The sequence below is a fragment of the Pleuronectes platessa genome, chromosome 23 (assembly GCF_947347685.1).
Source record: "Pleuronectes platessa chromosome 23, fPlePla1.1, whole genome shotgun sequence".
In the NCBI taxonomy this organism is placed as follows: domain Eukaryota; kingdom Metazoa; phylum Chordata; class Actinopteri; order Pleuronectiformes; family Pleuronectidae; genus Pleuronectes; species Pleuronectes platessa.
The window spans coordinates 3,404,422-3,431,654 of record NC_070648.1 but is presented as its reverse complement, the minus strand read 5'-3'; the positions used below and the strand labels follow the sequence as shown (position 1 = coordinate 3,431,654).

Sequence of the window (27,233 nt, the reverse complement as noted above, 5' to 3'; positions counted from 1 at the left end):
TCAAAGAACAGTTTAATCTGTTGATCCATTTACATTTAAAACTGGATATCATCAATTTAAATTGTTACTCATTGAGAAACAAGACACTGAACATTCTTATAATCTGTGAAAATGGATCAATAAACATCAGACTGGTCAAATGTGAATTTCACACATGTACCAGCTGAACTGAGAGAAGAGTGTTTGGATCAATCTGTGTCAAATCATCGCAACATCGTCCTTTTGAAGCTCTGGTGACTAATGAAAATAAAAAATAGTGACTCATCATTTTAAAAAGGAGCCAATGAGTTGTAGTTTGAGTTAAATCCACTTTTCTGACTTTCAACAAGCAGCTTGATTAAAGTTATTCCAGCGAATCAGAAACTGTTTAGTCACATGCCCTGAAAACGATAACATCACATCCGCTCTTGAAGGTTCATCCACTCACATGTTCCATCCGGTGTGAACGTGTTAAACACACACAACCTGCTGCCGTCACACAGTCTGTTTGTGCGTCGGCTTCTTGTTGTGCGTTGCTCGGTGGTTAGTGAGATGCTGCAGGAGCCTGAAGCTCCGCCCACAGAGCTCACACTTGAACGGCCTCTCTCCCGTGTGGATGCGGGTGTGCTTCGTGAGGTTGCTCCTGTGGTTGAACTGCTTCCCGCACTGTTTGCAGTCGTGTGGTTTCTGTCCAGAGTGGATCAGCTGGTGCTTCTTCAGGTTCACGGCCTGGCTGAAGCACTTGCCGCACTGCGAGCAGCGGTGAGGCTTCTCAGCCGTCTCCTTGCACTCGTGATCGGTCAGCTCCGGCAGACCCTTGAATTCCTGCCCACACAGGGAGCAGCGGAGTGGTTTGTCCAGGTGGACGGACTGGTGTGTCTTCAGAGTGGACAGACGGGCGTATCCTTTCCCACACTGGTCGCAGGTGAAGGGTTTCTCGCCCGTGTGGCTGCGCTGGTGGATGAGCAGGTGCTGCAGCAGGCGGCAGCTCTTGCCGCAGTGTGAGCAGCTGTACGGCTTCTCTCCGGAGTGAATCATCTGGTGCTTCCTCAGGTTGTTCCGGTCGCTGAAGGCCTTCGGACACATGGTGCACTTGAAGGGCTTCTCTCCCGTGTGGGTGAGGTGGTGCACGGCCAGCGACACGTGGATCCTGAATCTCTTGGAGCACAGCGAGCACTGGTACGGCTTCTCCCCCGTGTGGAGACGCTCGTGCTGCTTCAGCTTGGACACCAGCTTGAAGCTCTTGGTGCAGAAGCTGCAGCTGAACGGCCTCTCGTCAGAGTGACTCACCATGTGTTTCCTGAGATCTCCTCTTCTGGCGAACGTCTTGCCGCACTGCTCACATGTGAACGTTTTCTCCCGGGTGTGGATCAGCTGGTGCTCCCTCAGAGTTCCTTCTCTCCCAAACTGCTTCCCACAGACGGAGCAGCTGAAGGACTTCTCTCCGCTGTGGGTGAGCAGGTGCTGCCTCAGGGTTTGCAGCAGGTAGAAGCTCTTGCTGCACTGTGAGCAGCTGTGACATCTTTCTCGCCGAGCATCTTTCCCCTCCTGGTTTTCTTTGTGAGCTTTCTCATGAAGCCCCAAGTGTTGCTTAGTCCGAAACGTCCGGCTGCATCTGCTGCAGGGAAACGTCTCCGGCTGCGTCTCCTCTGAGGGAATCAGCGTTCGGACCGACACGCTGCAGTGACGCCGCTGGTGTCGGAGGACGTTGCGTCTCCCTGAGAAGGATTTGCCACAATCCTTGCAGCGGTGCGACCGTGGTTCAGACGCACTTCCTTGCAGGTTTGTTTTAATTTGTAGAGGAAACAGGAGGAGTGGTAGATTTTAAAGAGAGAGAGAAGAAGAAGAAAAGTTAGAAATCACAGGTTTTGTCCAACGCTGATGAAGGAAAGAAACAAGAAAACAAAAGCTCCTTATTTATCGCATTTAGACGATTAGAAAAAAAATTCTGTTGGAAAAAAACTCCCAAATAGACCATAATTCTTTTACCTCCATAGCCAGTGTCCACGTCTCCAGTGTCCTGTTGCTCTGGTGTGATGATGTTTGCTGTGGAGACACTTCTCTGATCTGAGCAGCCTGCTTCCTCCTGACCAGCCTCTACATTGCTCAGTTTAGATGATTTCAGAGACTCGGATGGTTTATGGTTCTGTAAGTCTGAGCTGCCATCTTCCTGAAGCACTGACGGCTTCCCAGCAGCTGCTGTGTGACTCAGCTGGAGTCGGTCGATTTCTCCAGGATTAGTTCCCTCTGAGTTTGAGTCTCTGTCTTCACACGCTGCCTCTTCTTTGTATACGTTGATCTCTGACCGGCGCCTCTGTAGCTGCTGATTAGACTCCAACTTTATGAGGTTTATCTTGGTGTCGGCCTTCAGCTGCTTGTCGTCCTCTTCCAACTCCACCTCGATGCTGGAGGAACTCTGCTCTACGGCCTGATGCACGATCTGAGCGTTCACACCAGAGGGTTTCGTGCAGACGGAGAGATCCTTCAGAAAGACGATGGAGACGTCATCTGAAGAAGCTGAAGAAAAGAGATGATTCACATGAACATTAAATGACCGAAGCACTTTGAAAGTTTCGATATATCGTGCAGGCCCTAGTGGACAAAACATATTTTTGGAAATAAAGACATGGACATCTAAACATCTAAAAACATTTAAAAACAATCTGTTAATATGTATATGTGAAATATTATATAAAAACTATCAGCAACTGTATGTAGAGATAAAAAAACAGTGAACTTCTTTGTTCCCTAGCGGCTGCAGGAAGTGAATATATGTTGTAAGGTCCACTTGTCGGTGGCAGGAGCTGCTCACCCTCTGGTTCCTGCTGTGCAGCTGATCTCAGGTCTGCCGGAGCCTTCATGCAGTCCTCCAGGTAAACAGACAGCCGCTTGAAGCCCAGCAGCGACACAGCACCAAGAGACGCCATGATGATCAGTCACTGGAATGACTGACAGCTGAGAGACATCAACTGTCAACATCACATGATAATAAACTGCACTAACCTGAATAAAAGGTACTATACAAATTAAGTGTGATTTAATTTAACAGCGTTTTCAGGACTGACACAATCACAGAATGCTCGTAACTTACTTAGCTGAGCCAGGTGGGGTGCGTTTCCGGGCTTACGTGAAGCTAACCTACTTCCGGGGCCGAGTCTGCGGCTCGTTTATCATAATACATAAAACCCACTTGTTTGTTTATGATCGTTTGAGTTGTAAATGTTGTGTTGTTTGGTTTTCGGGACGTTTCACGTGAAAGAGAGAGAGAGAGACGTGCTGAGCGGCTGCTTCCACAACAACTCCGGTGTGTTTGACTCCTACTTCCGTGTTGACCGGAAACACGTGTTTGTCAACCAATTAGGAAGCGTGAGAGGTAGGGGGAGGCGGGATTTTTTCGGCCAATCGTGATGCGGCTCAGTTCCGAAGAAACGGCACCTCGCGTAGGACAAAATTATGAGAAATATACGTTTTACAGAATGTTTAATTAACAAAATCTCCTTATTCTGTTTTCATTTGTGATCATTAAGTTTCCTTTTGACTAATTTTATCAACTGTTTGAAACGTCATACCACATACACTGTTTAAAATGTATTGTGTATATTGTAATCCCTTTCTTGGAACTGTAAGAGTAAAATTAATATAAAATAAAATGTATTTCCACTTTACCTGACTGTTCATTTGTTATAAACCGACTACATTAAAACACTATCATTACACAAAAATCACAAAACAGATTCATCAAGACTGTGAACTGCTACACAGATTACAAATGGCTGTAGATGTGCAGCAGCTGGTTCTGGTGAATCATGGCCACAACGGTCAAACGGAAATAAATCATCTGTCCGTCAGGGAAACAAATCCACGTGACACAAGCATGTGTCTGTGCTGGGATTATAAAAAATAACATCACGCCTGAAATAGAATCTGAGCCTCAGAAAGAAAAGACACCCTGAGGCTCATCTGGCTGCGGATGAAGACTCACACTATCACTCTACAAACACACACAGACACACACAGATTGGACGTGTGCAAGGTCTCTTTGGAAAGACTTTAATGATGTTGTTGGTTTTTATTCATGAATTATTCTCTGAAGAATCAAAAACAATATTGACGTCTATTTCCAGATCTGCACCATAATTGAAAGGCCTCAGATTTGCTAAAATTCCAAATAAAAATCTGGACTTAAATATGTTTTCTTAAAAATGAGACAGTTGACAGTTTAAAGATTTGAATAGTTTATGTATCATCAATATTTAACAAAGGATGAATTCTGGTAATGTTGCTCAGTTGATAAAAACAATTTGTACCAATTGCTGCAAAAACAATTATAACAATTCTCCAGTAGGTGGCAGTATTTGACTGTTCTTATTACTGGAGCCAAAAAAAAACAATCTCTGTTTTGGGAACAATTCAGATAAATGTTGTTTTCTGTTGTTTCCCAGAATGCCGACTTGTTTTAATGTCGATCGTGCAGATTGTTAAAAATAGAAGGCATGATGTGAGACGTGAAGAGAAGAAGCTTTGGTTTGATAAACGTTCACACAAAACATCAGAGAGAAGAGCAACTGCTTTTAAAAGAGAAGGAGTAAATTCTCTTATTAGTATTCAGCCTGAAAACAACCAGGTGTGCCGTGGCTCAACATTTTGACCTCAATACCACACACACTCCCCTGAGAACGTTTAGTGCACACAAACACACAGACACACACACAGACACACACACACACACACACACACACACACACACACAGACAGAAGGCATTCTCACCCCTGGTGCCCTTGAAGATTACATCCTTCTCCATCCATTTGCAATTTAATACACGCACACGCACACACATACACACACACACACACACACACACAAACACACACACACACACACACACACAGGTTAGTTTCTGTGTTCCTGTGACACTCGGGGAGGGGAATTCCAGTCCGTGTTTGCTGGGAAATTAAGTCCCAGCAGGGAAACTCATCAGATCATATTAAGGACACGCTTTAGAGAATCACCACAACCACCACTGAGCCCCCCCCGTCTCCCCCCCCCCCCCCACCCATCTCACCATGATGAGGTGTGTGATGAGCAGATCTTTTCCATCCCATCATTGTTTTCTGAATGTTTATGCAAGTAAAGAAAACACTTAATATACAGTCACTCTCGGGATATGTTTGTTCACTCGTTTTCCTCTCTCTCCATTTCCACCTTCCCTCTGATAATAATTGGCTCCTGATGCATTTTTAATGTGCAGCCACCCAAACCACAGTTGGCCTAATGCTGAGTGCTAGTGTGTGAGTGTGAGGGTGTGTGTGTGTGTGTGTGTGAGTGCGTGTGTGTGATGGAGAGAAAATGAATGAGGCGCGATGAGATCTCCATAAATTATTTTTGAATATTTCTCACACATCGCTGGTTTTCATGTGAGAGTGAAGAAGAAAGAAGATAAATAACCAACAAGACGTTCTTCATATCAACTTCATCTCGTCTTCTTCACACGTAACTGAGTGTGTATGTTTGTGGGTGTGTGGGTGTGTGTAGTCCTTAATCTTCAAAGCGTATGAGGGTAAAGTAATTGTATTCACGTCGTTCAGTTGTTGTGCGTCGTTGTTGCATATTTTTCCAAACACAGGATCAACTGAAGTGTTTTGTAATTGCACAGCAACATAAGGAAATGAAGACGTGCTCACGCAATCATAAACAGAAGTAGCTTCCAGTCCAACCCAGTCTCATCAGAAAACGTTCAATGGCAACGTTGGTCCACTTGGACCGACGTTACCATCTCACAATCTGGCCTCTCAGATTGTGAGATGGTAACATTTAGTCCTCCCATTGTTTTGCATTGGTGTGTTCTCAAGCTCCCGTCTGCGGAGAGGATAACATGTTAAGAATGTTTCTCATAAGACCTTATCAGATGCATTGTGAAACATCTGGGTCACCTAATTTTAGTGTAAACAAGAGAGTGAACTCTTGACTAATGACTAATTTTGCACTGAAACACAAACTTGATGTTACACATCTTAAACAATGATATGGGCGCCACTTAGACATACAGACCTGTGTGCTTTGCTGTGACTATAAATGACTGGAACCTCAGATAAAGAAAGTTATTTTCTGACTTCCATAACTGAAGCATTCTCTACAGAATGTAATGTGCCCATTCTACTTCAGATCCATTGGATCATTGTTTGTTTATGTTGCTTAAAGAAGAGCATTCACTGCTTTAATGTAATCAGCATCTTATCTGACAATATCATGGTGTAGAAGTGCAAGGAAATACCAATATGTTATGAACAATGTCATTTATTGTGCACAAACATTATATTAAGGCATCTGCTGGAAATGTTATGATCAACAATTCTCATGCAAAAAATACTTTAAAAACTACACAAATAGTGTTTTGGAGAGGGGGGTTTCAGAGGGAGGGGGCAGCTCTGGAGAAAGGTCTGTCAATCCAGGTCTGCTGCTTGGTGTGATGGAGACATGAGGTTAGCATCAGGAGCGGAGGCTGCAGGAGGGACCGTGGAGCTGAGGCACACCTGTACTGCTTCTCTTGAGAGAACTGAAGGACACACAAACAAACCATAGTGTTAAATTATGAAGATGGTTCCCTCTGATTTTTTTTTTTAAACATAAACGTCAGACAGGCCGCAAAAAACTAAAAATACTGAAGCTAACAGCTACCACACAGCAAGCTAATGCCTTCCTAAGGCTGCCAGGGAGTAGCATGAGTAGCATTGTAGCAAGAGAGTGTAGCTAATCACAGCCCTCACAGTTCTTCATCAGTGGAGAAGTACCTCACCATGTTTTCATCTTCAGAGGAGTCATCCAAAGACTGTGCTGCTGTTCCAGAATATGTCAGGCCCGCTGCAGCCTGCTGGGCTTGAACTCTGAGCACGCAGAGTAGGCCCTCACGTCCCGTCTCAGTAAATGCATCAGTACTGCCTGAGAATATATGATAAAAGACAAAAACGTCTCAATTGTGCGTTTGTGTGTATGTATACATACACACATACAAGGCTTTCTTTTCTACAGAAATATTTTTCCTGAGTTAATGACTCTGCTTATTGCCATCTAGAATGTGAAACCAAATATATTTTTTGGTGTATCCATACAAGATGTCCAATGTAACACCAATAAAATCCAATCTACTACACTACGGTTTTAATGCCTCTGCAATAGCGAGTCGCCGGAGGCATAACTGCATGTTTTTGGATTGTCTAACTTTGTATTTGTCTTAAAGTAAAAAGGTCAAGGCCACACTGACCTCATCTTATGGTTTCAGTTGTCAAGAGATACAGTGTCATTTATACGAGAGAAAATATGTAGAAATATGTAGACGGACACTGCACTGGTTAGCGGAGTCATACAACGCAGTGCGGTAATTCTAGTGTAGTTTTTTTGTAATAAATGGGTTATCTATTTTTACAATCTACAAAAAGTTATCTATACATTTGGTCACAGAATGTTACACAAATAAATTGGCATTAAAGTTGGCATCTTGCTGTCTGGCCAGTCTGACGATGCAGCTGAAGCGTCCATCAAGGGTGTTCTGCAGGTAATTTGGATTGTTTGTTTCTTGTGAAGAGGAGAATAACATGAATTCGTACCGATATCAGTTTACAATCAAACCTTTTTGTGTTGACCTTGTTTAAACAGAGTCAAAGGACATTGTACAACAATGACACACATTTTCCCACAGTACCTGTCGTTCACTACTGAACTTCTGACACCCATTACTGGACTGTGTCTTCCTGTAGAGTGGTGATGTTCTCAACGTTCTTTTCACAGTCTGTCAAAACAAAATTAGAGTTACAAATGTTAATGCCCCACAACCCATTGCAGATACGGTTGTATTTGCACAGCACATCGGATCAAAACAAAACTGCAGTCTGTGAAACAAGCAGTTTTGGTAGATATAAGGGAAATGCTAATATTTCTGCATGAAACATATTCAGTCCCTTAAGCAAAATAACAATGATGGCAGGCCGCAACCTCGATGCCTTGGTCTACTTTGCTTACAGACTAGTTTGCGGAGTCTCGTGCTGCCGCCCACTGACCGATACATCATCGCTCTTTTCTGAAACTAATGAAGGCAAATTCACACATGTAGACAGAAATAAACAGTATAAATTAAAAGGTGTAAATATTGCTAACATTATGTTTGATGGGGGTCATCATTATACATAACAGAGGAAAACTTTGCACATGTATTCCTTAAATTTACTTGCCTTCCTGTGGAAAAAGTTGTTTTTTCCCAGTTAAACAATCACAGCAGGGAAGCATGATTGATCAAAATTCTTTCAGTGTGATATTAACTTGTATTTCAGCAAGCGTACTTTGGGGATTTAATAAAAATGTATATTTGGCAAATTATATAAAATGGTTTTTCTGGTAAATAACTTAAAAGTACCTCTTTAATGGTAGGATCATTTCTCTCCCTCATCTTCCTCGTGGTACGAGGATGATGGTAGTGGGCTCAACCCGGCTTCTCTTTCTCTCCAGGCTGCCCTTCCTGCTCTTCATCAAGCAAAACAAATTTTGATCCTCCTTGATTAAAAAACAGAACATAGCAATTGTTTTATAAAATGAATCGCAACTCCATAACATGAAAACATTGTCATATTGCATACTATACATTAAACCAAATTGATCTGATATTGTGGAGTAATGGTAGACAAATACACTCCATATTAATCTAAAGCATTCATAAATCAAATTCATGTTTATATTTATATTGTAGCGTCCCTCAATGATGAGCTAAGCGTCTTGAACTGGTTTCAACAACCATGTATTCACCTCCCAGGTAGCACAGGCTACCGTGGCCTGAAGCATGTGGCTAACAATGGCGTATTAGCTGATGAACAGCGTCCATAGTGTGGATTGACGGACTCTCTCCGCACTCGGACTGTAAACCTAGATCGTAACGATCTTTAAAAACAATAAACTACTTACCTGACAGAAGGAAGATGACATCGTGGTCTTCCAAGCGCTCCGTGTTTATGACATAGCGCTTAAAGGCCAATGTATGCTTCTGCGTTTTGACGGACACGGACAGATAGGACCGCCCTCTCCAACGTGGAACGCCCTCTCCGTGCCTCTCCGAGGCTCCTCGGAGAGCTTTTCGTGCCGCGCTCATTTTTCTAACTATACGTCGAAATGACGGACAGCCCACGGATAGCACTTGGCTGTGATTGGTCCGCTAACGCCAGCATTTCGGAATGGAAACTTCCTGTTCCATTCCCTACATCACAATAAACCAAAATCACAACTACGACTCTATGATTATTGTGACAAGTGTGTCCGGCTGACGGTGGCTGGTTAGAGCACTTACAGCATGTGTATACGGTCACATACGGTTATAACGAACTTTGATAACGGGGCTAGCGGGCTAGCCACCATGCTAACTGCGGTGGGAACAGCGCAAAAACCCGCTGACTTTAATCCCACGGCTCATGACACTGTTTCTCAAACACCGTCAGGTTAGAAGCAAACACTTGGTAGTAGCTAGTATCGGGTGTCCGTGCTGACTGTGTGTGGAAGCTGGGGGGAGCTAGCTGCCTCCGTGTAGCTTCAAGCTGTTGCAGCTGTTGAATTAGCAACGCAGTTTGGAAACAAGACCGGGGAACCGCTGCGCTAAGACACGATAACAAAAGCATTTTGACCCGCTGGGTGTCACTTTATTCAGCAAAAACTGCCGCGTCATCAACATCATTTTTCTGTTACCATCGTTCACTGTGTTTGAGGAGCCGGGAGGACGTAAATAAACCAGCGTGGACTTCTTCTATATACCTCATGAGGTAGGCTTGTCTAAGCTCGACTTCCGTTTCGCCATCTACTGTTCTGGCGGTGAATTGTTTTCACAATAAAAAGGCTCGTAGAACTATAAATCAAAAAGGGTCCGTCCGATCCGTCCGTCCGTCATTCCGAAACGGACTCGGAGAAGCATACTGAGGCCTTAAGGCCAATGTATGCTTCTGCGTTTTGACGAACACGGACAGATAGGACCGCCCTCTCCAACGTGGAACGCCCTCTCCGTGCCTCTCCGAGGCTCCTCGGAGAGCTTTTCGTGCCGCGCTCATTTTTCTAACTACACGTCGAAATGACGGACAGCCCACGGATAGCACTTGGCTGTGATTGGTCCGCTAACGCCAGTATTTCGGAATGGAAACTTCCTGTTCCATTCCCTACATCACAATAAACCAAAATCACAACTACGACTCTATGATTAATGTGACAAGTGTGTCCGACTGACGGTGGCTGGTTAGAGCACTTACAGCATGTGTGTACGGTCACATACGGTTATAACGAACTTTGATAACGGGGCTAGCGGGCTAGCCACCATGCTAACTGCGGTGGGTACAGCGCAACAACCCGCTGACTTTAATCCCACGGCTGTCATGACACTGTTTCTCAAACACCGTCAGGTTAGAAGCAAACACTTGGTAGTAGCTAGTATCGGGTGTCCGTGCTGACTGTGTGTGGAAGCTGGGGGGAGCTAGCTGCCTCCGTGTAGCTTCAAGCTGTTGCAGCTGTTGAATTAGCAACGCAGTTTGGAAACAAGACCGGGGTACCGCTGCGCTAAGACACGACAACAAAAGCATTTTGACTCGCTGGGTGTCACTTTATTTCAGCAAAACTGTCGCGTCATCAACATCCTTTTTCTGTTAGTTGCCATCGTTCACTGTGTGTGAGGAGCCGGGGGGACGTAAATAAACCAGCGTGGACTTCTTCTATATACCTCATGAGGTAGGCTTGTCTAAGCTCGACTTCCGTTTCGCCATCTACTGTTCTGGCGGTGAATTGTTTTCACAACAAAAAGGCTCGTAGAACTATAAATCAAAAAGGGTCCGTCCGCTCCCTCCGTCCGTCATTCCGAAACGGACTCGGAGAAGCATACTGAGGCCTTTAGTTAAAGGACTGGTTGTTTACAAATAGGGTTTTTACGACAGCCACACGTCATGTCCGCTCGCGCACTCTGTCCGGTCGCGCACTCGGGCCGGCCTCGGTATAAACAGACTCGCAGGTTCCTTCTCATTAGAGATGTAATCTAGCCTCAAATATTACTATTATATAACATGAATAACATTCACGATCACTGAAGGACACCACGCAGGGACTGTGATTTAAACACCACGCTGCGCGGTGGGGGCATGGCAACCATCATAGCAACGATAAACACATGCGTGATAACTATTAAAATATTTATCATAAGCACGAACTGGCTGAAGACTGTGGAAGCAAAGAGCACATTTCTCGCTAAAAATGGTGTCAGAATGTATTTTTATGCCCAAACTAAGTTACAAAATTATATTTTTATCTGAAAAAACAAGGAATCTCCGCCATGTTTTCCTCTCCGCAGACGGGAGCTTGAGAGTCACGTGACGTGAGAACACGCCAATGCAAAACAATGGGAGGACTAAATGTTACCATCTCACAATCTGAGAGGCCAGATTGTGAGATGGTAACGTCGGTCCAAGTGGACCAACGTTGCCATTGAACGTTTTCTGATGAGACTGGGTTGTCCAGTCAGATGATCATAAAATCACAAGGAAAACCCCGGTCACAGTGGATATATAATTATGTTTGTGTCCACACCCGTTCCATCATGTTTGTTTGCACGTTGATCTAAAACTAACAGAGATCATATAAACTGTTGTTTCTCTATCGAATCCACGTGAGCTCAGCTGCACATCACTGGAAGTCACCGGTGTGTAGCTCAATGTGTGTTACCGTACAGCAACTTGTCAGAAACAGATCTCACAACGTTTTTAAAAAAAGCCAAAATCACCCCAAACACACACACACGCATAAATATCATTCCGCTGAATATTTTCATGAGGATTCATGAATTATTCTCTGAGAAAATCATCAACATTTTAAATAAGGTTGAAATAATTTCTGGGAAATAGTTCTTTCCTCACACATCCTTCCAACAAGATCGCTGGAATGTCTGTGGTAGTTTTCAACGCAATCCTGCAAACACACAAATAAACAAACACACAATGTCCTTTGTGAAGGTGACAACGTTTCAATAATCCAAGTTGTTCTCACCTTTGAGGATATCTTCACTTTCCTCACTCTCCTGAACTTTATAACAACATTGAGACTTTATAAAATGTCCCAAACTTTCTAGAAAAAGTCCTCGTTCTGCAAACCTGTCCTTGCTTTTAGTAAACACCCCGAAGCGACGGCTTTAAAAATACAGCAGCATATCAGTGGTTGTTCAATTTACAGTCCGTGAACTGAAAGTTTATTTTATATTTCTGCCCCGACCGGCTTTTAAAATGACCTCGCAGGCATCCATCGAAATATTCTCGAGGATCAGTTCACACAAATTGTCGTCTGTCCATCGATAGACCCGTCTATACAACCTATATGAGCTTTGTGAATTATCCTGAATAGATAAATGTACTGTATTGATCCCACGTTGGGAAATGATTGTGTCTCAACAGCATCTAAAGGAAATTTCACAAAGAGCAAAAAAACTCAATACAAGAGACGACAGAAGCTGAATAAGGAAATAAAGTCAATATAAGTTTCCATAAAACCAACATGTCACAGGAAGTCAGCAGGCGAGCTCGAAGTTAGTTTCTGAATAATGTACGAGTCTTTGTTTGTCTTCACATGAAATCATCCGTGTTCTAATAAACAACATTCACCCACTGAGAAGAGTCGCTTCCCTCAGAGCGGAGCCGAGGTCAGAAGTTCAGCACAGACTCAGATCTCACTGTTTCCACATCGTTATGACACACGGGCCCATGTTTCCACCCGGGTGCAGATTCTGTTTTCCAGAGGATATTGTGATGTTTGGACACAACACTTGCAGAGATTATCAATAATGAATGGGCTGAAGGGAAGGACTCTGCAGATGGAAAATGAACTCTTAACATCACGTCCTTCCTCTGAGGACGAGGACGTTGCTGTTTATCGACTGGAAAACATTAGATGTGGACAGAACGTTACTTTCGTGAATCAACAGAGATCAGGATCAGATCCCAAAAAACCGGGATAATTCTTTCTATTCAGGCAGAGATCAGAAAGTTTCATGTCCTTTTTAAAACCAACAACTTAACGAAACAGAAGGTAGCGTGTATCGCAGCCGGTTGTGAATCTATTCATGGAACCGAAAGAAAAACTTTGACTGGACAGAGTTTAGGGGCAAGCCGGGAGCTGAACCCTTCTGCTCTTTTGTGGCCTGGACCAAATGGATGTGAGCCCATGTGGTAAATGGTGAACATGGCCCAAATACTCCAAAACTAACTGTGGCCGCCTTTGGCTGACATGCAGTGTTTCTCTGGTTTACTTGTGGCCAAGATCCGTCAAATAGGAGCAGGCCGCCCAAGTGCCACCAGTCCTCAAGGTGATTGGCCCGGAAGTGTGACATGTGGCAGAGAGGGGCCCAATCTGGACCAAGGCTAGTTTGCCTTGTGGGATCCAGACGACCCTCAGGCTTTGTATGAAACTAAATGTGGTGTCAATCAATCCAACATGCTGTGTAGATATTTTGGTTTCAACAAAAGCCTCAGGCCGATCATCAATTCCCTGGATCTGAGCCCCAGGGCCCAGTTGTTCCTGCTGCTGTGTGTTTGATAAATAGAGCAGCTTCCCCGAGGAGGGCGGGGGGGGGGGGGGGGGGGGGGGGGGGGTCCTGAGCTCATGGGGAACAACGCAGCTTGTCTCTTTACATCATCCCGGCGTCGTGAGTTTCTACCAGGCCACGACCTCGGCTCCGGCTGCAGCTTCCCTCGGCTCGTGTTCTGCCTTCTGCCTCAGATCTGAGGTCTGTGGACATGTTTGACCACGCAGTCAATTATTGCTCAGATGTAAATGAAAACTATAAGATCAGGAATTTACAGCTGCATGATGGGAGATTTGATACTGGAGACAGTCCTGGTTGTACACTGACTCCAGGCCGTGACTTACAATTAAATTTGACATTCTCTTATTTGTACATTTTGACCTAAAATGTGTGTTTCTGAGCTAAATATGGTAAAAGGTTGTTTTCAGCACTTCTCACCTGCAGTGTTGAAGGATTCATCAGAACGAGAACTTGTTTCCTCCGATTACGATCAGACGGTTTTATCGGAGAAGTTTGTTTCAGTGGAGCCTTCGAGTCACAGACGGCGACAGAACAAAGAAAACTCTTAAATGATTTCAGTCGACAGATGAGATATGAGATAATGTTGGGACAAGAGCTTGGAGCAGCTGGAGGAGCTCCAAGAAGTGCTCGCTAATCCGGAGTCGACACAACACAACACAAAACACCACAACACACACAGACTGGTTCCCTGTGTCCGACTTCTCAAAGTACTTTAGAGAAAGACATCTCGGTCGCTGCAGGGAAATAAAGGCAGTTGATGAGAGTAGAATGTTAATCAACTCACTGTGGGACGCCTGCACATTCCCTCTGCCCCTGAACTCAACTTTACAATATTAAATACAAATTAACATCCATAGGAAAATATAACCAGACTCCACCTCCCTCACACTGTCATGTTAAACAGGGGATGTTTGTTCTCAGCATTAAAGCAACGTGAAATGAATCAACGTCACAAAACGACAAAGTGTCTTCATGCTACAGGACGATAGACACAACCTAAAGCTCTCTCTCTTATAATAATGCACACATACAATCACACAGGTTCACTGCTTCTTACCACAGTGAAGGTTGTAAATGATGTAAATATTCTGTGTTTTTATTTAGTTTTATAACCTTTTGTATTCTCTCCTCGACCTCATTCTGACTTTCTGCTGCTGTAACAAGTTAATTTAACCGACGTGGGTTCAATAAAGTTTTATCTCTATCTTCATCCTATCCGCCAAAATGCAAATGATGATACAGAATCAACAAGCAGATGGAAAATGACTCACAGGGAATAACAATGAAGCAAAGCTGAACTGTTTAAGTGGAATTCACTTTGCTTTTGAACCAGAGAACTCCGGACTCGTGCTACCAACCTTCGTGTTGCTGCTAAACCTCGGTTGAATAAATGATAAGTGTTTGCATGAAGCTTCCGAGCAGCAGGACAACTCTCCATGTGACGGGTTGAAGATACAGGAGCACAGCAGGGAGTCCACTTGGAGGTTTGCTCTTTTCATATCTGATTGTTTTACCCTGAATTATGGGATGTGTCCCCTCATTTCAAAACATGGTACTCAAACCACATGAATAGATTCTACAGGAGGGGATTTGTCTTCTATAGGGGACGGCTGGTTTGTGTTTATCTTTTCACAACGCAACAGAAACATCTCTACAGGAACTCAGTGTGAGATCTCGCACACATCAATATATTTAAATATAAATGGAGCCAAGGTGTCCATCGTCATGTATGTGCTGAATACTCATTTCATCTGAGGATTAATCCACCGCTGAGAAGAACAAAGCGTTTCCTCCTGTGAAGAACTGAGGAGCGGCCGTGGGAGGAAATTAGTGCCACGCTTTCCTAACACAACAATCTGTCTGTGAGTTGTTTTTAACGAATTACATCTTCAATAGGAAGTGAGAGGCTCAGAGCTGCGAGCGACAGAGAGAAGAGGGAAGTTAGGAAAGTGTCGGGGAGACGCACAAACACCAACCTGAAACACACAACTGGTGGGTTTAGGTCTTTTCATGGGAATTAGACGACAACACAAATGTGGCGTCAATCAGTCTTATCCGTTAATGGATGCTACACACGAGAGTGCAGGTGGGACCCCTGGTGGAAACACACTGTCTGGATTAATGAACCGCACCACTGCTGGGAAGTTTGTGTGTCTGTGTGTGTAGCTAATATTACAAATAAGGAGGAAAGTGAAAATGTGCGTTTAATAATTCATAGGGCGATAGAAGGAGGAGGGAGTGTGCATGAGTGTGTGTGTGTGTGTGTGTCCTTGGTGTGTTTCATCCCTGAGCTGTAAATCATGTGTTTGAATATGTGTTCGCTCTCCACCTGTACGACAAAGCGTTCACACTGCCGCACAAAAACAAAGCAACGTTTTGTCGTGATCTTGTTTGATGCTTCATGATCTGAACCACGTGAATCTGTCACACCATGCACAACACTGGAGTTCAGCTGCAGCTCTGCCCACTCAGGAAGGAAATCAACTGGTTTTTTGGCGACTGAATCTGAATCTGGAACTGGAACAGGGACTGAAACGTGTCTGAGAGGAGCTGCAGACGAGAAGCGGCTCAAACAGATGTGCTGTTCTTGTTGTTCTACTTTCACATTTGTTTTTTCCTCACGGCTGCCAGATCCTATTGGTTCTGAATATCCTTCATTAGCATCAGTCAGGGAAAAGAAAGTGTTTCATCAGAACTGAGCCTCTAAATCTGTGTTTCTATATATATTCCAAACATGGTGGAGATAACAAAATAAAATAGAAGTCTTGGTAACAAGGGAAATGGACAAAGTCTTTTTAAGAAACATGTTTGTATAGAGATGAATTTGACACGTTCATTAGAGAAGATTAGGAGGTGAATGAGTTTGTGGCGCTGCTCTAATCTTCAGGGTCTCAGTAGAAGCTCAGAAAACCAATGTGACATGTTTCATCTGTGAAAAGTTCCCTAACGTCTCTTTCATGCTTTTTCTTTAACAGAGTATGTGATTGCGGAGGTCACAGGGTCGACTGGGAGCGTTCTAATTGGCCGGGGGGAGCTCATAGCTGCAGTTTCGGAAGGTGTGTTCCTCCCTCTGGGGGGTCGTGGGGGGTGTGCAGTAATTAGTTTCGCCACCCGACCAGAAGGTCAGCATGTATATTAAATGAGATTAACTGGCAACGCTGATAACGAGTGTGTGTGTGTGTGTGTGTGTGTGTGTGTGTGTGTGTGTGTGTGTGTGTGTGTGTGGTGTAGAATCCCCGCTGTTTAACCTCATTAAGGATCAATGTTACGCACTTGTGTTTAGAACCTATCGTGTAAATAACCTGGTGGAGAGTAGAGAAACACAAACTCCTATTGGAATTGTTTAACAGTTCGAGAGCTTGACAGCCTCCATGTTTGTTTTTTATTCTTGCGTCACGACTGGATCACGTCATTCGCCATTAAAAGATTAAAATAGTCGTTATCTCTCTGGTCTCACACGTTTCTATAATTGGTTCAGATTGCGCTGCAGGAAAAAGGAAAAGGAGAATATTAATGAAACAAACTATTGAGAGAGATTGATATTGAGAACGATAGAGCAGAGGGAATTTGAAGCGAAAGCTAAATTTCACATAAAGTTAAAGTTTTGCAAAGACTCGAATCCTGAATAGATACCTAACCTCACCTAAACTTCACCTAAACTAAGAAGTGTGGACGTCAGTGTTTCTTCTGGAGGAGGTCAGGGAAAGTTCCCGCTCGAGGGAACCAGAGCTTGACTGAAAACTGATGTATTCATTTTCAGTCAGAAAAGAAAAATCTGTGTTTGAGACGGAACAATGAGTCACATCAGAGGGAGGAGAGACTGTGACAGAGATAAATGTCAGACGATAAAAAAGACACACGACGACAGCGAGAGGAAAAGATGATTAGTGTTTACAGAACGGTGATAGACGTCCAATAGAAGAAGAGAAGGGAGTGAGGGGGCGGAGGAGGAGGAGAAGAGTCAGAGATCGAGATGAAGAACAGGAAGAGAGGGAGCGTCTGAAGTGTCTATTTTAATCTGCACCGCCCCGGTTGTCTTCTCCCTCCATCTCCTCACATTCGATAGTTGGTGATAAAGTATTTTTGTCTGAGTTGTGTTCATCTTCCTTGTGTTTGTGTCTTTAAACCACAACTGGATTTTAACTCTAAAACCGAATCTGAGACGTCAAAGTTCTCACGTTTCAGATTCTACGAGTGACCTCAGTCCTCTGCTTTTACTTTGAAAGAGGTCAAACCTGAAAATCACAGAGATCTGAATGTCACGTTAACAAAGACATCACGATGTAAAGGTTCTAATTAACTGCTTCTCTGTATAATCCTCGTATTCTATGAACAATACAAATCATTTTCCAGTTTTAATAATGACACGATATGAAAGTACAAACTTTAAGACAAAGCCTCATGAATGATGCTGCATTGTGAAATGAAGATTAGTTAATTATCCGTCGTCGCTCCGGGTTTATTTGAACTTTCTCACTTTGAAATAAATATGTTCGAACTTTTCAACTCGTCCACTGAGGACGATCGAATCCTCAGAGACAGAGGGAGGAAAACAACCGAGTGAAAAGGAGGAGAGAGAGAGAGAGAGAGAGAGAGAGAGAGAGAGAGGAAAACAACTGAGTGAAAAGGAGAAGAGAGAGAGAGAGAGAGAGAGAGAGAGAGGAAAACAACTGAGTGAAAAGGAGAAGAGAGAGAGAGAGAGAGAGAGAGAGAGAGAGAGAGAGAGAGGAAAACAACCGAGTGAAAAGGAGGAGAGAGAGAGAGAGAGAGAGAGAGAGAGGAAAACAACTGAGTGAAAAGGAGAAGAGAGAGAGAGAGAGAGAGAGAGAGAGAGGAAAACAACCGAGTGAAAAGGAGGAGAGAGAGAGAGAGAGAGAGAGAGAGAGAGAGGAAAACAACCGAGTGAAAAAGAGGAGAGAGAGAGAGAGAGAGAGAGAGAGAGAGAGAGAGAGAGAGAGAGAGAGGTTTTCTTTTTGATGTGCATTTGTCCATCGATCCTTCCAGGAACTGTTATCATCCCAGTTCTCTGGGGTTTGCCTCTTACCGGCTGTTTTCAGACTTGAACCCTTTAAACTTGTGTCTGGACATTTTCTGGAGTTTCTGTTTCTCATGTGAAGCAGCAGCAGGAGATTGTTCCGGATCCGACTCGTCCACAACCACAGGAACATGTGTGGAGCAGTCAGGGGAGGGGCGGAGCCTGTAGAGCAGCAGGAGGCCGGACATGACGTATACATTTTGCTCTGGAAAAATCAGCGTTTTTTGTTTTATCACCAAAAGCTCTGGAATCTCTTCGTCTTTCCAAGTTGAAACCTTCTCCTATGCGTTTGACTCCTCTTCTCCATCCTGAGATATTTGTATTCTCCCAGTTTCACGTCCGTCACGTGTTGGAAACCTCATCAACACGTCCACTCGCTCACTGGGAATGTTCCAGACAGTTTCCTGCTGCACTCACACATGGACTCACTCTGACATTTCACGAGGGGGGGGCGGCAGGAAACAGTCCAGAGCAATGTCCGGAGCAACTTGACATTTGAATTGTCACATCCAGAACTCGTCTGTGCTTCAGCTCACGTACAAAAACACCAACATTCAGACTTTTCCTCCATGCTGTGATTGTTTGAGCTGAATGAAAGAGAATGGATTTCTCACACACACACACACACTTTGTTTGAAGGTGTGTTTTACTCGCCGGTGAAACATTTCTTTGTAAACTGACTGAACCGTCTCCCCTGAAACTCAATAACTCTGATCTCTTGTTTTTTATCCCATCAGAACTGTTGTTTTCGATCCGGCCCCTCCACTCCCAGTCGGCAGCGTGGCTGACAGCAGCTCAATAACCAGCAGCACCAGTCACATGAGACCGACAGCTGTTTGAAACGACATGTTCAGCTCATGGAAATTGATTAGCAGCCTGAAAATCCATTTAGGTTTTGAATCGCTCACGTCTGACTGAAGCGACCTCTCAGAGTGGGGAGGTCGTGGCTTCGTTTTTTTATTCAGCGCGAGGTCGATGGGAACGCACCCGGAGGACGGCTCTAATGGTTTGTGTTTGACATGAACTGACCCCGACGCTCATGTACCAGCCGCCAACTGACAGCCGTCTGTCGGCTTCACGTCTCACCGGCTCACGATTCAAACGCCGGACACGTCGGCCGAATCCTTTAAAGGTTCCCAAGATGCATCCTGCTCTTTTCTTATTTGTGTTTAATCCCATCGAACATTAAACTCTAATCAATCAGTGTCAGCTGTTCTCACTCTGCTGGTTTTTAATATGTGGCTGAATGAGGAGGAGCTGGAACCTCTCAGAGCGACTCAGCTCAGAACATCAGGTTCAGAGGAAGTGAAAACAGAGACTTTGAAACTGAGACTCCAGAATAAATGATTTTGTTACTTTGAACAAAACCTTAAGAGTCATTTATTCTTTACATACATGAAGGAGATCAGACAGAAGATCCATCAATTAACTAAGAAATGCTTTGAAGTAGAGTCGAGAGTCATCCCAGCACCAGCAGCATTAGCAGGGTGGTGGATGACTAACACCCTGTTTAGCCTCCTTGTGTTAAAGTGAGTGTTTGGTTTGTTCCCAGCGTCTGTGGGATAATTCAACTTGTCAGGACGTTTGCAGCCTGAACCTGAAATTACTTGTTTTTCTCATCAACTGGAGGAGAAAAGGTCGTTCACCTCTGAATAATGTGGATTTTCTCAGCTGGTCGGACTCAGAATGTCTCTTAACAGCCAAACACTCTCTACTCTGCAGTTACATCTTCGCAGATCGTCTTTATATACAGTCACAGATTGTCATTATATAAGGTCAGAATGAGGTCGTACAGACAGTTAAGTTTTGGATGTCTTTTTTTTTTTTAAACCTCTGTCTGCAGTGTATTTTTAAATCCAGCCCTTGGCAGCTCCCGCAGACGAACAAAGCTCTGACAGCCGCCTCACAATGAACACTGAACATTTCCCTCTGAATCCAAAACACCCACTGAACCGTGGTCCTGCGCCAACATCCTGTTCTCCACTGGATCCCTGACAAACCAGACTCCAACCCCCGACGCCGATTTCCTCAACAAACTGAAACGAAGCCTGAAATCTGTGAAAAGCACGAGGAGCTTCTCGGGGAAATGGTCAGAACCAAAACCCTGATGAGAGGAAATCATTTCCTCGAGCACGAAGGAACTTTCCAGTTGTGTGAAAAGGTTGAAATCAGTGAACGGGAGTGAAAGTCGTGGTCCACTCGCAGAGATGGAAGCTAGTTCTGCTGCCAAACGTGGTCTGGGCCTCGCAGGCAGAACGTCCCGAGCAAAGCGGCGGCCAATAAAAAATCCTCTCATTAAGCGCTGGGCCGGGCAGCAGGGGACGCTGGCTCGGGGACGCTGGCTCGGGGACGGACAGGACTTGGCAGCGCCCGGACACAGACGAGGCCTCAAACGGCCGGGACACTGTCTCCTTGTGTTGGAGGGAAAAACAAAACGGTTCCAGACGCTTTCACTGAGGATGATGGACTTTGGTGATTTGTTGGAATGTTGCTTCTCTGAGACTCAAATGAAAAAAACAAGTGGGTCAACGCTTCACCAAAACTTCCCCATGAAACCTGCTCAGAGCTTTTTTGATGAGATAAACCATCTGAAGGCAAAACCCATGACTCGTCGCTAAATACCTCCACTACCAGGGAGATTTGATTGGTTCCTCTCCAGGGAAATGATTGCCAGTGATTACAGACACTAGCCGGTCATTCAGCCGCTGAGTGCGATCATCACCGGCGTCATTTGCATAATTTTCAGCACTTTGATAAATTGGTAGAAAATCGTCCGTCGCCGTGAGGAGATCAAACATCAGTTCAAATCAACACAAACGGTTCTGATGAAAACACGACAAGTGGATTATTCACTGACCCGTTTGATCGGGTTCTAGCAGGTTTGGTTCTAGGTTCTATGACTTTATAACTTTATGCAGTTGAACGATGCATCATGGGAAAGATATTCTTCAGACTCTGACAGATTGAGACTTAGCAAAAATGTTTAAACATGAATTATGGGGACGCAAAAAACAAGAAGGCAAAGTCAAACTGGCAGGATGAGGAGGTGGAAGCTGGCAGAGACAGATCTGAGGACAGGACAGAGACAGGAGTGAGGACAGAGACAGAGACAGATCTGAGGACAGGACAGAGACAGGAGTGAGGACAGGACAGTGCAGGATCTGAGGACAGGACAGAGACAGGAGTGAGGACAGGACAGAGACAGGAGTGAGGACAGGACAGAGACAGGAGTGAGGACAGGACAGTGCAGGATCTGAGGACAGGACAGAGACAGGAGTGAGGACAGGACAGAGACAGGAGTGAGGACAGGACAGAGACAGATCTGAGGACAGGACAGAGACAGATCTGAGGACAGGACAGAGACAGGAGTGAGGACAGGACAGAGACAGATCTGAGGACAGGACAGAGACAGATCTGAGGAAAGGACAGAGACAGATCTGAGGACAGGACAGAGACAGATCTGAGGACAGGACAGAGACAGATCTGAGGACAGGACAGAGACAGGAGTGAGGACAGGACAGAGACAGATCTGAGGACAGGACAGAGACAGATCTGAGGAAAGGACAGAGACAGGAGTGAGGACAGGACAGAGACAGATCTGAGGACAGGACAGAGACAGATCTGAGGACAGGACAGAGACAGGAGTGAGGACAGGACAGAGACAGGTCTGAGGACAGGACAGAGACAGATCTGAGGACAGGACAGAGACAGATCTGAGGACAGGACAGAGACAGGAGTGAGGACAGGACAGAGACAGATCTGAGGACAGGACAGAGACAGATCTGAGGAAAGGACAGAGACAGATCTGAGGACAGGACAGAGACAGATCTGAGGACAGGACAGAGACAGATCTGAGGACAGGACAGAGACAGAGTGAGGACAGGACAGAGACAGATCTGAGGACAGGACAGAGACAGATCTGAGGAAAGGACAGAGACAGGAGTGAGGACAGGACAGAGACAGATCTGAGGACAGGACAGAGACAGATCTGAGGACAGGACAGAGACAGGAGTGAGGACAGGACAGAGACAGGAGTGAGGACAGGACAGAGACAGATCTGAGGACAGGACAGAGACAGATCTGAGGACAGGACAGAGACAGGAGTGAGGACAGGACAGAGACAGATCTGAGGACAGGACAGAGACAGATCTGAGGACAGGACAGAGACAGATCTGAGGACAGGACAGAGACAGATCTGAGGACAGGACAGAGACAGGAGTGAGGACAGGACAGAGACAGATCTGAGGACAGGACAGAGACAGATCTGAGGAAAGGACAGAGACAGGAGTGAGGACAGGACAGAGACAGATCTGAGGACAGGACAGAGACAGATCTGAGGACAGGACAGAGACAGGAGTGAGGACAGGACAGAGACAGGAGTGAGGACAGGACAGAGACAGATCTGAGGACAGGACAGAGACAGATCTGAGGAAAGGACAGAGACAGATCTGAGGACAGGACAGAGACAGGAGTGAGGACAGGACAGAGACAGGAGTGAGGACAGGACAGAGACAGATCTGAGGACAGGACAGAGACAGAGACAGATCTGAGGACAGGACAGAGACAGACACGTGGCTCAGGACAAACAGGTGAAACAAATCAGGGCAACGATCAAAACTGGAGGGAAACACACACACACAGGCAGGAAGTAGAGACAACAGAAACACACGAGGGAGGTCAGAATTTCAAAATAAAACAGGAAACACACGATGAACAAGAAAATCTAAACACAGAAAGGTCAATAAACCAAAGACCTCCAGGGGTCAGGGGTCATGGCGGAATCATGACAAGTGAACCACAGCAGCACCGACCAAACGAGGCCTGAATTAGTTTTGTGTTACTAAGAATAAATAATAAATACATCGTCCAACTTCACACGTTCACTAAACATGTACGTCAGAGCCGGGAGGAAACCCAACAGGTTTTAATTTAGCTTTGAAAAAGGTTAAATAACAACAACAACTCTCGAACCCCCTCACCCGTTGCCCCCACCCCCCCCCCCCCCCCCCCCCCCCCCCCCCCCCCCCTCCACGTCACTCTCCACTTCAGTGTCATCCACCCAAATTACATTTCATGCACGTACGATTTATTAGCATTTTAAAACACAAACAGAGCGTATTGGAACACACTGGAAGTCGAGAGCCTCACGTTGGTCCCCGCTGGGATTTAACGTACATGAATCGCAAATGAAGGTAAATATAAACAGGCGCCTTATCTCGGCCAATCAGCAGCGAGAACCAAGTGAGGTGACCTGTAGGTGATGAAAAAACAATCAGAGGAGAAGAGCTCTGCTGAGGAAAGATTTCACCAACACGCTTCTTAATGAAAGTCCTAATGGATAAATGAAGGCATAGATGGGGGGGGGGGGGACAACTCATGAATAATGATAATGAATACAGCGTTTTGTGTGTCAAGGACAATCAAGACGCGGTGTTAGTCGTATGTATAAACTAAATGTAAATGTGTCTCTTCATGTCGGCGACACGTTGACCCCGTGACCTCCACTGGTTCAGCCCCACGAGCAATCATGTTTCTGAGGAGGAGCTGTGGGTGTGACGCTGGAGCAGTTTAACAACACAGCTGGAGACCGACTGATTACTGACCAATTAGAAAACAGGCTGAATGTGAGTCATCACAGATGCTGGAGGCTCGCAGGTTCGATCCCGGGGCCGTGTCACAGCCGCCGCGCACCGAGGTGACGTGCGACCGCAAAGTGCACGAGGATTAGAGAAGAATAAACAGAGGAGGATGTGATCACATGATTATCTGTTATATAGAGGAAGAAAAGATAATCAGTGACTGTATATAAAGATAATCAGTGACTATAGATAAAGACGATCTACGACTGTATATAAAGACGATCTACGACTTTATATAAATATAACCAGTGACTGTATGTAAAGATGATCAGTGACTGTATATAAAGACCATCTATGACTTTATATAAATATAACCAGTAACTGTATATAAAGATGATCAGTGACTGTATATAAAGATGATGAGTGACTATATATAAAGATGATGAGTGACTGTATATAAAGATGATCAGTTATATATAAAGACGATCAGTGACTGTATATAAAGACAATCTGCAATATAATGAAAATATCTTGTATTAAGTATTATATATAAAACTAAATAAACAATCTATACCAACACTTGTTTTGTTCTCTGTAGTTTTTAGTTGGTGTTTTTGTATTTTTATTGAACTATACATATAAATCATTGTATTTATATATATATATCTATAAAGCAAATCCAGCCCTCACCTGTATCTCACATCACCTCCACAGTCCAGACTCTACACGATCTCAAGGTTTGTTTTTTCCAGCTTGTTAAAAACAAAGCTTCTTCTAATTCTCGACTCCTCTGGAGATCTGTAGCCGCTCTTATTAAATCTGAGTGATTGTTGTTGTAATGAGGTTTATTCCCCCGATCAGAGTGAACACTGGTGTGTGTTATTTATTTGTCCTGATTATCCAGCAGTGAGGCTACGGTTGTATTCAATAATTCTTGTTTCTGTTTTTAATGTTTGAGGTAACACAATGTACCAGGTGAACACACAGTGGATCAAAACAGCACAACTTTCAAGACAAATAAAAATCACACTCTACTATGTATTTATATGTCCCAACGATATGAATCATTTATGTCGTTGGGACCTTATATGACTCACCGCTCTGATCGGTATGTTTCCACATATTTGTGTGTGTGTGTGTGTGTGTCTGTCTGTGTCTGTGTGTGTGTGTGTGTTGACAAATTATTGATGTTTTCCTGGCTGCAGCACCGACTGTGGGCCTGACTGACAAGTTTCACACTGAGCCGAGCCTGAGGGGACGTTTGCTGGTCCTGAAATCTGTCAGAGTCACAGCAGGAGAAAAACACTCGCCCGAGGAGAGTGACGGGACAAGCTGCAGCAGCATCGGGGGGGGGGGGGGGGGGGGGGGGGGGGATCACAGCAGGAGGATTTACAGTCGGAAACTTTGCTCAACACACACGAAATCCAGTGCTGTTATTTCTCTTAATGTGATCTCCAATATTGTTATTATTGTGGCCCTACATATCCCATGATTGCTCCCCCTAGGCCCCCCCCCCGAACCGAGACACAGCTTGTGTAACCGAACCTGGACAAGATGGCTGCAGCCAATGGGACGAGCTCTTTGAATAATCTAAGATCTTAGAGATTATCTCATGAAGACAAAAGAGGACTGATGCTTGTGAGACCTGATTCCATATAAGGGGCTGACTCTGGATTGTACTGACTCTGCTTTAGGGTTTAAGAGTTTCTACGTGATGTGTGTTTTTAAAAATCTTTTTCTTTCAGACTTATTCCCTCTCGGTTGTTTTGTTATTTACGTGTTTTTTTGATATTTTGTGTATCTAATGAGTGCTCATCATGTGCGGATTAGATCCTACACTGCACAGTCGTGGTGTGTGTCGAGGTCACAGAGGACGATCACAACATGTGTGTGTTTTTCCGTGTGGAGCCGTGGGAGACGGGTGTTACACGTCTGAGCTCGGTGGCAGGAAACAGACGGATGACAACTCCCGGCTGGAGGAGGAGAAACACCAGGCCCGCCGCTGCAGGGCCGAGCTGTCATGGACGTCCTGTCCTCCATTTATTCTCCTTTGGAAAAAGTCAAAAGTGAATTATTGTTTCATTTAAAGTTCCAACAATCTATTTGTCTCGTGTGCGGCCGCAGCCAGATGAGCCGCGACTGTGTGACCTACATTTCAACCATTAACTGAATCAATTTGAGTTTTCAATCTCGACTCATTCCAGAATCAGCTCGGATGTTTCTGTTCGTGTCAGTCAAGTATTTTATCAGTCGCATAATTGCTAAGATAACATTTGAAATTAAATAAACAATAACAAGTGCACGTCTAACCCTTGTGGCCACTTGGGGGCAGCAAACCAAACACCTCAATTTCACGATGTTGTGTCACCTAACAAAGTTCTTCTGTTCATTGTGTTAGCAGTGAGGGTGATTTGTTTGTTCTCTCTGACCTTTCCTCACTCGGCAGTCGAGTATTAAAGCAATTGGAAGATATTTTTATATTATTTTATATTATTATGTTATAGCTTCCATGTTTATAACTCAAACGTCAAAGCTCATGAACACAAACTCTCTCCCTCTCATGATCTCCAGCTTTAAATTTCTCTGTGAGTACAAAAAGCACAGACTCTGCCTCCTCAGATTTGATCATCATGTTAAACCAGGTCAATCCAAACTCAATATTGGCCCAAATATCTTTTTTTTTAAATCGTACTCATTACTTTGAGTAATGACCAGTTCTCTCAGGACAGAGAATCTTTCATTCCGTCCCTCGCTCAAGTTAAATATGTCCTCATGGGAAATCGCTCAGCAGGATCATAATATAAAGCCTTGATTTGGCCGAGCGGCTCGGTGGCCGCCTGAGATTGACTCTCCAGCTGCTGGGCTGAGTCATTACGCTGCAAAGTGAAATTGGAATCCAGTGTTGGGGATTAGAGGTCAAAGCCATTGACTCTGTTCTCTCAAACCAACCATTATCCCATCAACTCCAGTCACCTGGGAATCTATGGACTAAAACAAACTATTACTCCGTCTCCACTCTGTGCGGCCCCTGTCGTCCTCCATCTT

General features: G+C 44.6%; 1 protein-coding gene and 1 long non-coding RNA gene across 2 annotated transcripts; both read right to left on the bottom strand.

Annotated features, from left to right (window-relative positions):
• Positions 1 to 474: 474 nt before the first annotated feature.
• LOC128430580 (zinc finger protein 883) lies at positions 475 to 3,309 on the bottom strand. The gene is made up of 4 exons (XM_053416683.1): positions 3,071 to 3,309; positions 2,792 to 2,934; positions 1,969 to 2,496; positions 475 to 1,697 (listed from the first exon to the last, which is right to left on the bottom strand). Exons 2-4 carry the CDS (start codon positions 2,904 to 2,906, stop codon positions 475 to 477), a joined length of 1,866 nt encoding a protein of 621 aa, XP_053272658.1. The 5' UTR covers positions 2,907 to 2,934; positions 3,071 to 3,309.
• Positions 3,310 to 6,778: 3,469 nt separating this feature from the next.
• On the bottom strand, positions 6,779 to 8,492 carry LOC128429980 (uncharacterized). Its single transcript, XR_008333922.1, has 3 exons — positions 8,385 to 8,492; positions 7,677 to 7,763; positions 6,779 to 7,549 (listed from the first exon to the last, which is right to left on the bottom strand). It is a non-coding gene; the product is annotated as an uncharacterized LOC128429980 (long non-coding RNA).
• Between the last annotated feature and the right edge of the window lie 18,741 nt (positions 8,493 to 27,233).